General features: G+C 37.5%; 1 protein-coding gene and 1 non-coding gene across 2 annotated transcripts in view; both read left to right on the forward strand.

The window, feature by feature from the left end:
• LOC124605334 (cell division cycle protein 27 homolog) overlaps positions 1-14467 on the forward strand; it is a 231427-nt gene that overhangs the window by 160449 nt on the left and 56511 nt on the right. The window contains exon 12 of the mRNA XM_047136940.1: positions 773-890. Within this exon, the coding sequence (XP_046992896.1) occupies positions 773-890 (118 nt within the window). The remainder of the gene's footprint in view (positions 1-772; positions 891-14467) is intronic.
• On the forward strand, positions 1689-1792 carry LOC124608735. The gene has a single exon (XR_006979322.1). It is a non-coding gene; the product is annotated as a U6 spliceosomal RNA (small nuclear RNA).

Genomic DNA, 14467 nt, shown 5'->3' on the forward strand with positions numbered 1-14467 from the left:
CTGATTCAGTTGCTACACTAAATCTATTTCAGTATGTTATAAACATTTTGCAACCAGAGTTGCGAGAAGAAGCTATTACAGTGAGTTTTCTAAAATCCTTATCCAAGTAGAGATGATGCATTCACTTATACATTTGCGTGGAATAAATGACCAACCACAGTTTTCATGGGTCCTTGAAACCAGAAGTCATGGAAGCCACCTTTAGGTCTGCATTCAGGTCATATCACTCCATACTTGGTAAATCAGTCCAGTAGGAGGCATTGAATAAAGAGCTTCTCTTGCACAAGCCCCTGAGAGTGATACACTGGACTTATCTTTGGTCTTCCGAGACAGATCTCAAATGTTGATACGTTCTCTTATCTTTTAAGTGTGTCTATGCACCACTCTTCATTCGTTCCTTCAGCCGAGGGAGAGGAACTGATAAGTGCTACACTAGTGATAGAATCTTCAAAACTGCCCAAAGCATGTATCTTGTCAGGCACCATTACTGTTTTGAGTTCCAAGGTATTGTATTTATCTGGTGATGCTGTAACAAGAAGTTTTTATGACTCATAGTTGAAATCTTCAAGATATTCATTTCTTAAATTGTGTGCCATGAAACAAGAATATTTTAATTTGTATTTGATGTTGCTGTCATTTTGTGACACGAAAAATAAAAGGGCTTGCAATAGAAGCACAAACATTTTCTTAAGATTTCTATTGTTAACATCTAATTGGAGACACATGTGAACTATGTGTGTCTAAAACATTACTTGCTTTCTGTTTTTCAAAGGTATGGAATTGGAACTATATTTTTAAAGCAGGAGCGATTTTTGCTTGCGGAACTTCATTTCAAAAGAGCTCTTGCTATTCACCATCAGAGCTCTGTTCTGCTGTGTCATATAGGAGTGGTATGTATGTTGTTTCACACATTTATCTTCCTATTGTTAAAACACAGCTTAATTTTCAACTTAACTTTTCACTGTATTGAATGTTCTGTAAAGATTAAACAATAATTTATTAAGTTTTGTGCAGTAGAAATAATTCTAGGAATGAACTTGTTTTGACCCTTAAGCATCATTTTAATCTGTGATCTCAATTTGAAACCCATATCAGTTAGGTTTTTTTTCTGGTACTGTACTTAACTTCTACATTTGAGAAAGACCTGGCAGTATGATTTCCTTGCAGTATGCAACTACACTTAAAAGATAGGGCGGGTGTTTTTGACAGAAGAATAATCAAGAAGAAAGCTTGTTGTGGGGTTACCTATTGTTTTCTGTCTACATCACCTTCAGATTAAATTCTTTTTTAATATTTTGTCATGCCAAGATCTGTGTGGTGGGATATGTCATTAGGGAAGATATTTAGATATTTTAAGATAGAGAAAGAAGGGGAAAATTGTCTGACTTTTTAATACAATGACAGATGCTATACTATGTAGTGAAAAAATTTAGTACTATTTGGCGTGGTGTATATCTTAATTGTGAATCATGTATACAGCATAAAAGGAGTATTAATTAAGTAAAATAAAACTGTTTAAATGAAATAATGAAAGTTAGGTCAGTACCTGGACAAAACTTCCTAAAGCAGTATGACACAACTCTGAAACACTCAGAAAATTTGTTTTTGAAGATAAGAAAATTTCTGACTGCTGTTAAGTACAAACATTTGTAAGGAAAGACATAGTCGTCAGTAGCTAAGTGCTTGTAGTCACTTTGTTGGTATGTGAACTAAAATTGGAATCATACCGAGAATATTAGCATGGGCCTTGCACATATATGCGATACAAAATTGTGAAGTGTTAAAAAATGAAAGAATAAAAAAGATTAAATAAAAAGAATATGAAGGAAAAAATAAGTGTATAGCGTAATGGTCTACTTATTCTGTAATCCTATAATCACTGTTTCGAATCTCACCAGTTGCTGTGTTTCTATTTTAATTCCAAATGCATTAACAATACAATATTAACTAACAAATATTGAATTATAATATGAAAAAGGATATATTGCTAATTTATATAAATATGTAATTGTTCATTTGTTCAAAATCATAAAATTCCGAAAGTTCTTCATCGATTGCTTTGAAACTTTGACTCAAAATGGTTCAAATGGCTCTGAGCACCATGGGACTTAACATCTGTCAAGAGTCCCCTAGAACTTAGAACTACTTAAACCTAACTAACCTAAGGACACACACACATCCATGCCTGGGGCAGGATTCGAACCTGCAACCATAGCGGTTGCGCAGTTCCAGACTGAAGTGCCTAGAACCGCTCAGCCACACCGGCCGGCAAACTTTGACTCAATGTTGCATTCAAATATATATACTTACTTTTTAAAAATAATGTAATATATAAATTAAAATGTAATATATATAAGGGGGAAATGTTATTACAAAAAATCTCAAAAGATCTTGACTGATTTACTTCATATTTTTAGACAGTACTCTAATGAACATTTGCAAGATATAGGAGGAGATAGACAGAGGGGAAGAGGCAATGGATGGAAAGACGGGGAAGGAGGAGGAGCTGGACAAAGAGAGGGGAGGTGGAGACAGACAGAGACAGAAGTTTAAAAAATATTACCATGTGTGTTGAATTCCCATTAGGGACATGTGCTTTCTCTTTTCAATTTAACCAGACTGAGCCACAGCAATGAGTAGCTGGGAATAGCTATTTTTTAATAAAAATAACATATTACTTTTAGTTAACTGGTTGTATTAAAATAAAAATAAAATGCCTTACTGATAAATGAAAAAAGTTTTATACATTAATAATGGTGTTTAGTGTCTAGAAATGAAAAACAGTATTTTATTGTGTATTTGACATTTCGCATTTTTTTACCAAATTTAAATTTTTGTGAGTGCTAGAATTTTCGTGCAAATAGTAATTGAAAAAGTTTACATGTTACTTTAATTAAAAATTATGATTTAACATTTTTTGATAATATTAACATTTCCATTCATTAGTGAATATAGAATTTGAAAAAGGACTCTACTTGCGAGATTAAAACTTATGGCATTACAATCGCATCCAAATATGCTATGCAGTGATGTATTGACGAATTCGTTAAAAAATTGCAGTTTTCTAATTACCAGCACTAGGAAACCCTCTGTCCATCAAAGGTGCTTGTTAGATTTTGTATGAGAGTTGTATCATAATGCAAGTCTGGAATCTGACCTTCAAATACTAGAAGTATGAAGAGAATTTGAGAGAGTTGATCAGTTACAACCCTTTGTAAATTACCAATATTCGAGCAGCTTTGAAAGAATGTTTGACCGTAGCTTATCTAATGAGGATGTTCATCGGTACTAGATGTATTATTGGCACAGCCTTTCACATAGCATTAAGATTTAAGAATTAATCAATTAGTTGACAGCAATTATTAGAATATAAATATTGTACACATCCTAGTTTCCTTCTCAAAATTTGACCATTGGAAACATTTAATTTTTTTCCATTTGGCCCATCAGTTTCTCCAAACACTGTGCACAATTTTCATTAAAGTACAGCATACTTTCCATAATAAGTTTCTTGTGATAATCAATAGCTGAAAGTACATTTAGAGCTAATTTAACTTTCTGCGAAATAAATTTATTTTCCAGTCTCACTTTCTATGAAGCGAGAGCAATTAAGCATTTTTTGCACTTAGCAACAAAAATTTTTTCTTTTAAAATTAAAAGTGAATGCGAGGTCTGTTCAAAAAATTATGGAACTTTTTCCACTAATGTTTTCTGCACTTACAGTTTACTTATTGTGCATGGTCTCCTTCGAAATACTCTTCGTCACAATTGATATGCTGCTTCCAACGCTGTTTCCACTTTTGGAAGCAGTCTTGACATACACGTTACTGGATTGCCCGAATAACAGTTCCTGAATTTTCTTTTAACTTGTCTATGATTGCAAATATTCATCCTTTCAATGGGGTTTTCAGGTTAGGAAAAAAAAGAAAAAAAGTCCTCAGGGGCCACGTCTGGGGAGTATGTAGCATGAGGCAGTACAGTGATTTCGGGTTTTGTGCACTTGTTACACACCAACAGGGATGAATCTGCAGGTATGTTATCATGATGCAGGAGCCATGAATTGTCTCGCCACATTTCTGGCCATTTCCTTCTCACATTTTCTCGCAGGCTTCGCAACACATCCAGATAGTACCATCGATTAACAGTTTATCTCTGTGGAACGAATTCGTTATGAACTAATCCTTCAAAGTCAAAGAAAACTATCAGCATGGCCTGGACATTTGACCTGGCCAGACGAGCTTTTTTTGATCTTGGAGAACCTTCCCTGACCCATTGTGAAGATTGAACCTTGGTTTCAACATCAGAACCATAGACTTATGTCCCATCACCAGTTATGATTGTCTTGAGGAACATCTCGTTTTTATTTGCACGATCCAAAAGCTCTTTACGCATTGCGAGGCAGAGGTCATTCCAGTCTTGACTCATGAGCTGTGCGATGAACGTGGCGGCAACACGATGCATTTCAAGCTTCTCTGCCAGGATTTCATGTTACATTCTTTTGCAATCTCTTTGACAGTCGCTTCGATTGGCATGCACAGTTTTATTGTTGCTCCTGGCATAAGCATCATTGGTAGATGCCAAAGGGCATCCTGAATGAGGGTCCTCTTTTAACTTCTGTCTGGCCATTTGTTAAACCATGTGAACCATTCATAACACCAAGTACAGCTTAAGAGCTCATTTGGCATGTCCGTGTAAATGTTTTCTTGAGTTTCACACAAAATTTAATGCAGACGCGTCACTCTTCTGACTCTGTCGTATCGAAATTCACAAACCGAGCAACACAGTGTTCTACTCAATACAGCGCTGAACAGTGACAAACAGATGTACAACAATGAAACTTCCAGCTACACAATAAAAACAGGCATATGGAGGGTTGCCAACTGTATTTTGCTCCAACAAACCACTGGAATGAAATAACATCTACATCCGTACTCCGCAAGCCATCACTTGGTGCATGGCAGAGGGTGCATTGTACCACTACTAGTCATTTCCTTTCCTATTCCATTCGCAGACAGCGTGAGGGAAAAATGACTATATATATGCCTCCATATGAGCCCTAATTTCTCGTATCTTATCTTCGTGATCCCTAAGCAAAATGTTTCTTGATAGCAGTAGGACTGTTCAGCAGTCAGCTTCAAATTCTAATTCTCTAAACTTACACAGTAGTATTCTCCAAAATAAATGTATTCTTCCCTCCAGGGATTCTCACTTGAGTTCCTGAAGCATATCCGTAACACTTCGTGCTTATCAAACCTACCAGTAACAAATGTAGCAGCTCTCCTTTGAACTGCTTCGATGTCTTCTTTCAATCTGTCCTGGTGTGGATGCCACACACTCAAGCAGTACTTAAGAATAGGTTGCGCTAGAATCCTATATGCGGTCTCCTTTTACAGGTGAATCAGACTTTCCTAAAGTTCTCCCAATAAACTGAAGTTGACCTTTCGCCTTCCCTGCCACAATCCTCACATGCTCATTCCATTTCTCTTCTTCTCTATATTACCCTCAGATATTTAAACTGCGCAGCTGTGTCAAGCAGGACACTACTAATGCTGTATCTGAATATTGTGGGTTTGTTTTTCCTACTCATCCACATTAACTAACATTTTTCTACATTTAGAGCCAGCTGCAATTCATCACACCAACTTGAAATATTGTCATGTCATCTTGTATGATCCTACAGTCACTGATCTTCAACACCTTCCTGTAGACCACAGCATTATCAGTGAACGGCTGTGGGATAGCTGCCCACGCTGTATGCCTGATCATTTATGTACATGTAAAACAGCAACAGTCCTATCACACTTCTCTGGGGCACCCCTGATGTTACCTCTGTCTCCGCTGAACACTCGCTGTTGAGGGAAACATACTGGGTTCTATTACTTAAGAAGTCTCCGAGCCATTCACATGTCTGGGAGCATATTCCGTTTGCTCGTACCTTCGTTAACAGCCTACAGTGGGGTACCATGTCTAATGCTTTTCAGAATTATGAATGGTCTGGCATTTTTTGAACAGGCCTCCTACATGCACAATTGAGGAAAGGAAGATAAGACAAGGTACAGATAACTTATGTTCAAGGGCAGCACTAATTTTCTGTTCATGGATTGGAAGTAAATCGTCAAAAACTAGGAACATTGTGCAGAGTTGCCATTGTTATGTGCAGGTTAACCATCTGGTCTGAATATGACACAGGAGTTGTTGGTAGTTTGTATCAACAAACTCGTAGAGATCTTTTAGGGCCTATGTCTGTATTGTGTACATGTGATATGTTTTCATACCCAATGAGAAGATACCAGTTCCAAGCTGTGAGCTGTTACGTACACTATGGACTGGACAGTCAGTGCCTATCTTGTTTTCATTCAAGTTTCTTTTGAAATTACTCTCATTTCCTTCCTCTTGCAGCTCTCACAGTGGCTTCTAAACCATGGAATGTATGCTCTCATATCTAGAGGTCTCTTGAGTGTAACACACAAGAAAATTTTTGTGACAGTTTCCCCTATAAGACACATGCAGTTTGCAAAATGGTTCTTCTTCACACTTATAGTCCAAAAAGATTTGAAAATTTTTGGGATTTCTGCACTGTTTACTCAGTGTTTCCATTTAATATTGCACCAGAGAAGATATTGCAGTTCGTGTTTCATTGTTGCTCGAGCACAGCAGTACAGAAGGGTTGGAGGTGGAACAGTGATACAAGCTTGGCTGACAACTATATGAGTGTAGGGAGAAGAGTAGTGAGTGGGTAGCAAATTATGTCATGTTGCCAACCAGGGTTTTTAGGAACATCTCCCATGTTTAAACTGCAGTGTCCCTGAATAAGTGTAGTCTGAATTGAACTGATTTTCAAATACTCAACAACAGTATTCATTTTTGCAGGAGACAGTAAACGTCTCTATAGTCGTCAGTGGTGCTGTAATGTTGTTGACACTCACTGTGATGTACGATGGGAACGAAAGGGGGTGAGTCAGCTGCTGGTTATGCATAGCCAACAAAAGAGCACACTTTAGATGACGTGTTTGTGAGTAAGAGACATTGTAACATTCTCATGTCAATATAGAAGTGAAATCCTGTATGTATTCAGATAAAATCAATTGTGTTCTCAGGTTCCACAGTAACCACAACCTCAGAAATCACAAAATATTTGGAATGAACAGCCAAATATCTGTGACAATGAAGATATAATTTCTTCAGTTGTGCTGTTAGGATGGTGATCAAAAACAGTGATACCACAGATGATAGGTTTAGTAAGTGAAATACGTGGAAAAGAAAATGGTCCGCCAATTAATGTAAACCATTTATTTTTGTTTATTTTATTTGTCCTCATATTATCAAAATGTAGACAATCAGTAAATGGCATAAATTTAGGATAGGTATAATGTTAACTTTTTAGCAGATACTTTGCCATTAAAAGTGTTTGTAATTTTGATTAGTCAAAATATGTTAAACGTAAGTGGTCAGGTAAATACAGTACATTACGTTGTATTTCATGATTGAATTGATGCCAATGTACAGGAAATTCGGTACAATATCTTGTTCAAAGTTTTGAGCTTTGTTTTTTGCAACTTTACACACCATCAAAAGATATACAGTACTAAATAGAGTGGAATGCATGGGCATACAGCATCAAGCCTGAACCTCTGCTGTGTCCACAGGAGGCCTCGCAGAAGTCAGTGTGTTACTAACTACTACATTAGAAATTTTTTTAAAAAAGTGTTTTTTAATATTTATTTACGAAGCATAAGGAATGATGTGTTGGAGCTTCAGACATTTATTAAATGATAAGGAAGAAAAGACTAATATGGATTTCATTTCTGGAACTAACCACCAGCTCAAAGGAAATAAAATTTTCTGCTACACACTGCGTTTGTTCAGTTTTTCCACGAGTTAGCCAAAACATTACCGTAACCTGTTTAATAGCTTGTTGGTCCACTTTTGGAATGCAATACAAGAGCAATTCTGCTTGACTTAGATTTAACAAGGCCTTGATTGGTTTCCAAAGGTATGTGGCTCTGATGTCTATGCACAGGTCAAGCAATTTCTGTAAATTAAGTTACAGTGTTTTGTGGCAATGAATTAAAAAAAATTGAAGACAGCAGGATGTGAAACCATGAACTTCAACTTAATAACTCCACAGTCTGCCGCTATATACACTACACTAATATTATATTGTGAGCTTCGCTGTCTTAGAATGTATGATGCTGTAATCTCCAGTGTAAGTATAAGTAACTGACATTTAGTATCTTACGTAACTCCTGCAGTGGTAGTTGGATTTATCAAGATAATCAGCAACCAGTTGCATAAAAGAAATTTAATTTTTTAATGGAAGTGATAATATGAAAATATAAAAAACAATAGGACATTTCTCATCAATTTCTTACAACAAATTGTACCAATAATGATGTATTTTCGAGAGACCATCAGTGTGCTAGTGCTTTGAAACAGTATTATTTATAGAATGTAATTTATATGATAAACTATGCACAAAACCCAGGAAATATGGGCTTCAGCAAAACCCAATGGGGCGTCTCCAGAGGTTTGATCAAAAACCAATGAGTATGTCAGCATATTTCTTGGCTCGTCCCTAACAATTTTTTCAGATGTTTTGGGCATGAAATGTGTAGCAGCAAAGTTTGTTCCGAAATTGTGAATTTCAACCAAGAATGACCTCACATAGACATCGCTCAGCAACTACTGAATGAATGAAGTCAACAACAATCCAGAACTTCTAAAGATGGTAATAACAGGAGATGAAACATGGATATACAGGGATGACGTTGAAATCAAGACCCAATAGTCCCAATATAAACTGCTTGAAGAGCAAAGACCGAAAAAAATTCGTCAAGTTTGATCACATGTGAAGGTTCTTCTCATTGTTTTCTTCAATTGTAGTTGGATAGCGCACCATGCTATAAGGTCGTGTAGTCAGTAAGGAATTCTACTTGGAAGTTACACGGCGTTTGCGTGAAGCTGTCAGAAGATGCACCCGCTCAAACCTTGATGATTTTTTTTTTTTTTTTTTTTTTTTTTTTTTTTGGCAAAAAACCTAACTATTATGTTGCCTTAGCCACCGTGTTCACCAAACATGGCCTCCTGAGACTTCTTTCTGTTCTTAAGGCTGGAGATAATCACAGAAGGACGTCATTTTGCCACCATTGTTGAGGTAAAAACAAAATCACTAAAGGAGCTGAACACCATAACAAACAGTGTGTTCCAGAACTGCTTCCAAGACAAGAAAAAGCACTAGCGTGAGGGGGTTGCTTTGAAGGGTACAAAATTGATGTTCATGAATGAATAAAGTTCTTTTAAGAAAAACAAAAGTTCCTGTTACATTTTAATCACAACTTGTATATATGACGTTGACATGTAGGACAGCTAGGCTGAAGTGACAGCCTATAAGAGACCCACAAGACCTCTACTCTGTAGAAACCATGATGCCCCCCTCCCCCAAAGCCTTTACTACATAGAGCCTTACCGGCATTCCAACGGCAGCTTTAATTACTGTCTGTTTGAAAAACAACAGTCGATATTGGCAGCTCCAAAAACGTTGACTGTCATTAAATGAATTTGTATGGGAAATATTCGAAATGCATCCATATAATTAAATTTTGTAGTCCATTATTCAGATACTTTAACTAAGAGCAATGCCTGACAATCCAAGGAAATTAGAATTGATGAAAAGGGATGCTGTCTTAAAAAATTCTGATCTTTTATCTATTGACTTATGGCGATGTAGCGCAATTCAGACTCATGTTTTCAGTCTCATAGCAGTTATGCTTGCTCCTTATACATGCAACAGTGATGGAAATTATTTTTCTGCATAATTCATTTGATTCATTCTGAGTACAGTGCTGAGATGTAGTGCTTATTCCTCACAACTGTTTGCAATAAATTCTCCTTGTCCAAACGATATACTAATCACCATCTCTGTTTCAAAAATGGTAGAAGTGCCACAAATGCAACATTTTCTTTCAGACAGTTATACTCTGAGTAAAATAATGAGATAAAAGGTGTCTGTTAGGAAAATCTTTCGTAATATGTTAGTCTTGTAACTTCTGCTCTTCTGTTTGCAAGATGGGTACGTGTAATTCCATTTGAAAGTTTAAACATCAAGCCTGTGTATAAAGTGCGCCAACAAAATATAAAATGATTTTGCACGATTCCATTTTTGTTTTACAATTGCAGATCTATACCTATTCCTTCATTATTGCTTCAGGTAACACAATGGTAATTAGTGTGTCATACGGCCAAAAAAGGGACCCTGATCATGAGCTAGCAGCTTAATGCCACATTCAGGCAATTGGCTATGAGGTAATTAGTGATCTAAAAGCAACTGGATGAGATCTGGTGCCACTGCACTACTTAATGCTTTGAATGGGTCATTACTCTCTCTCTATAACACCTGCCCTTGGCAACAGGGTGTTGTACTGAAAATTTATTTCATTATTGTTTAATAACACAGTGGCACAGTGGTGTAGCGCATATTATGTAAGTTAATTTTCTGGTTGTTTAAATAAACTAAGATTAAACTGTGATTTTGATCATACATGACTCACCTTATCAACAGAAATGAAGCTATTCTATACATGTGTACAAAGTGCGCCGCGCGCCCGCTCGTGTTAAGAAAAACGGCACGCCTGCTCGAGGTTAAAGAAATAACATTGTGAAGTGTTGCTTGTGGCTGTTGTTCCGATCCCCTCAGTTTTAACACATTGCAAAATGCTGTTGTATACAATACGTAAATGCTTATTTTGTTCTTAGAACTATCATTCCTTCTCTCCTTTGATAGCTCAAACTTCACCTAATATGTGACTATACACAGGGTGAGTCACTAGCTATTGCCACCAAGAATAACTCCGAAAGTATGATAGTAGCTGAAAAGTTTGTGGGACAAATGTTGTGTGGGACAACTGGGACCATAATATGAAACTTTTTTGATGCTATAAGTTGGTACTTATTTTATGATAGTGGCTATCGAGACGAATCCAATGATGTGTAAGAGTAGGGTCTTCGAAGATCAACGAACGTCAAAAATGTGGCATGAATGTTCATTTACGGAAGGTGTTCGAAGTGATGACCATTGGTATCAATGAAGTGCTGCAATCTTCTTATCATGGATTGAGTGGTATTCCTTATCGCATTGGCCTGCCGGGGTGGCCGAGTGGTTCTAGGCGCTACAGTCTGGAACCGCGCGACTGCTACGGTCGCAGGTTCGACTTCTGCCTCAGGCATGGATGTGTGTGATGTCCTTAGGTTAGTTAGGTTTAAGTAGTTCTAAGTTCTAGGGGAATGATGACCTTAGAAGTTAAGTCCCATAGTGCTCTGAGCCATTTGAACCTTATCGCATTGGCACTTATCGAAGCACATGCTCTGACAATTATCTCTCGCATAGTTGGGATGTCTCTATAAACAATGTCTTAAGAATCCCCACAAGAAAAAATCCAGAGGCGTCAAGTCTGGCGAACGAGCCGGCCACAACACCACTCTTTAGTTTCCAATCTAACGATTTGCGAATTCTCTCTGCAACTTATTTCTAGCCATCAGCGAAAAATGTGCTGGATACCCATTGTGTTGATACCAAATTCCTTTCCTGTTTCTAATGGTATTTCGTCCAATAACAGACCTAGTGTTTCTCACAGGAATGTGGTGCTTTTCCTACCATTAAGATTTCCTTTGATGAAATAGAGGCTTATAATTCTGTCTTCCAGGATCCCACACCATCATTTATCGACAACGGTTTGTGGTGTGTAACTTGCCACAGCCAACATGGATTTTCATGCATGTTATGCAAATTAACATTTCCATGATTCGTGAATGTAGCCTCGCCAGTAAATAAAATAAAATAAATAAATGTGTCATCCCTCAGAATCTGAAGTTGAGCCCATCGGCAGAATTCGATGCAACGCATACCATCTGTACCAGTTGATTCATGGTGGAGACTGATATGGTAAGGATGGTATTTACGGCGATGCAGAACACGAACAACACTACTCTGGCTCATGCCAGATTCCCTTGCAATTTGACACGAACTAACACCAGGATCTCGAACCACAGTGATGAGAGTACCAATTTCCGTTTCCTCGTAAGTAACTTACCTTTGCCGGATGTGTTTCCGATGTGTTAAAGATCCATTTGTTCTCAATTTATCATACACATATTTAAATGTACAACATGTAGGGTGAGTACGTTGAGGATATCTTGCAGCTTGCTAAATTTCATTGGCATTCTCCATAAATGAGAAGCATATCGACTTGTTCTTTGAAGGAATACGTCATTCACATTCGCTTGTTTCGATGATACTAGTCGTACCATTCCTATGAGTGTTGTATTGCAGAACCGTCAAAAGGTGTTTACATGTCAATGGCACATTCGATGGATACACCGTATTCGGCGAATATTTACTATTTGCACGATACACGAGAGACCATGTTCATCGATAAGTGCCAATGTGATAAGGAGTACCACTCAGTTCGTGAGAAGAATATTGCAGCACTGCATTGGTACCAATGGTCATGACTTCGAACACCTTCTGTAAATGAACGTTCATGCCAACTTTTTGACCTTCGTTGACCTTCAAAGACCTTACTGTCACACATCATTGGATTCATCTTGATAGCCGTTATCAGAAAATAAGTACCAAACTATAGCATCCCATTTAAAAAAACAAAGTTGACCTTAATATCTCTTGATGCGACCCCACCTAGCAACAAAAGACCAACCTCACATTATGGCCCCCATTGTCCCACGCAAGATTTGTCCCACAAACTTTTCAGCTACTATCATACTTTCGGAGTTATTCTACGTGGCAATAGTTAATGACTTGTGCTGTATATTATACCTGTTGGTAGTGTGGTGTTAAAAGTTGTTATACTGCTTCTCATACACTACATTAAGTTGAATCTTGCTCCATACGTCTGTGAAACGTGTGTCGTGCATGGCATCATGGAAGCTTCGCAACCTAAATCTTGAGATTATTGAATGTCTCATTAAGTGATTTACCCTTTTTAGTATTTTTTAAACAGGAAGTGCAAAAAGGGGAAAGAGTAAAATATCTTGTTTAACTCGTGTACAAAGCTATATGCAGCTCTGGGAATACTTTTCCTAAAATATGGCTCACCATGTATACTGTATGTTGTTAATATTAGTGGCCCATTCCCATTTCATCAAGTGTTATGACACCTCACTGACATTTGGGTGGAATGTGGGTTAAATCTTTTCTGTCCATGTAGATTTAGGTTTTTTGTGCTTTCTCTAAACTCCTTAAGGCAGAGGGCAGGAGGGTTCACTTGAAAAGTACACAGCCAATTTTCTTTCTCAAACTGAGCTTGTGCTGCCTGTAATGAACTCTTTGTTGATGGGGTGTTGTCCCTAATTCTTGTTTCCTAGTGGATGAAATGTCATACACTAGTTTTGTTTCTGAAAGTGGTTCCCTTTAAACAACAGACAGGCTCTTTACTGAAAAGACGTAAATTACCTTGCACACCCAATCTAGCATTTGTGAGTGCATATTTTGTTTACAAGGTGATAGTGCTAATTATATCCAGTGTTTTCTATAAATGAAGCAGTACATAGACTTGGGTTCTTATATACAGGGTGATTCAAAAAGAATACCACAACTTTAAAAATGTGTATTTAATGAAAGAAACATAATATAACCTTCTGTTATACATCATTACAAAGAGTATTTAAAAAGGTTTTTTTTCACTCAAAAACAAGTTCAGAGATGTTCAATATTGCCCCCTCCAGACACACGAGCAATATCAACCCGATACTCCAACTCGTTCCACACTCTCTGTAGCATATCAGGCGTAACAGTTTGGGTAGCTGCTTTTATTTCTCGTTTCAAATCATCAATGGTGGCTGGGAGAGGTGGCCGAAACACCATATCCTTAACATACCCCCATAAGAAAAAATCGCAGGGGGTAAGATCAGGGCTTCTTGGAGGCCAGTGATGAAGTGCTCTGTCACGGGCTGCCTGGCTGCCGATCCATCGCCTCGGGTAGTTAACGTTCAGGTAGTTACGGACAGATAAGTGCCAATGTGGTGGCGCTCCATCCTGCTGAAATATGAATTGTTGTGCTTCTTGTTCGAGCTGAGGGAACAGCCAATTCTCTAACATCTCCAGATACTGTAGTCCAGTTACAGTAGCACCTTCGAAGAAAAAGGGACCAAAAACTTTATTGGCTGAAATGGCGAACAAATGTACAACTAAATGAAACTTTATAGCTCCCTTAATTTGCCGACAGATAGTGCTTAGCTCTGCCTTTTGTCGTTGCAGAGTTTTAAATTCCTAAAGTTGTGGTATTCTTTTTGAATCACCTTGTATAATGATCTAAATTTATAGGGTATGTGTTGAACCTTGTATAGGGGTTTTCCAGCCTCCAAATAAGTCATCAAAAACAACAAATGTTCTGTATTTCAACAACAAAATCATGCAACTGATATGTTTCTGTTGATCTATGCTTTGAGCTTCCAA

This window comes from Schistocerca americana, chromosome 3 (assembly GCF_021461395.2).
Source record: "Schistocerca americana isolate TAMUIC-IGC-003095 chromosome 3, iqSchAmer2.1, whole genome shotgun sequence".
Classification (NCBI taxonomy): domain Eukaryota; kingdom Metazoa; phylum Arthropoda; class Insecta; order Orthoptera; family Acrididae; genus Schistocerca; species Schistocerca americana.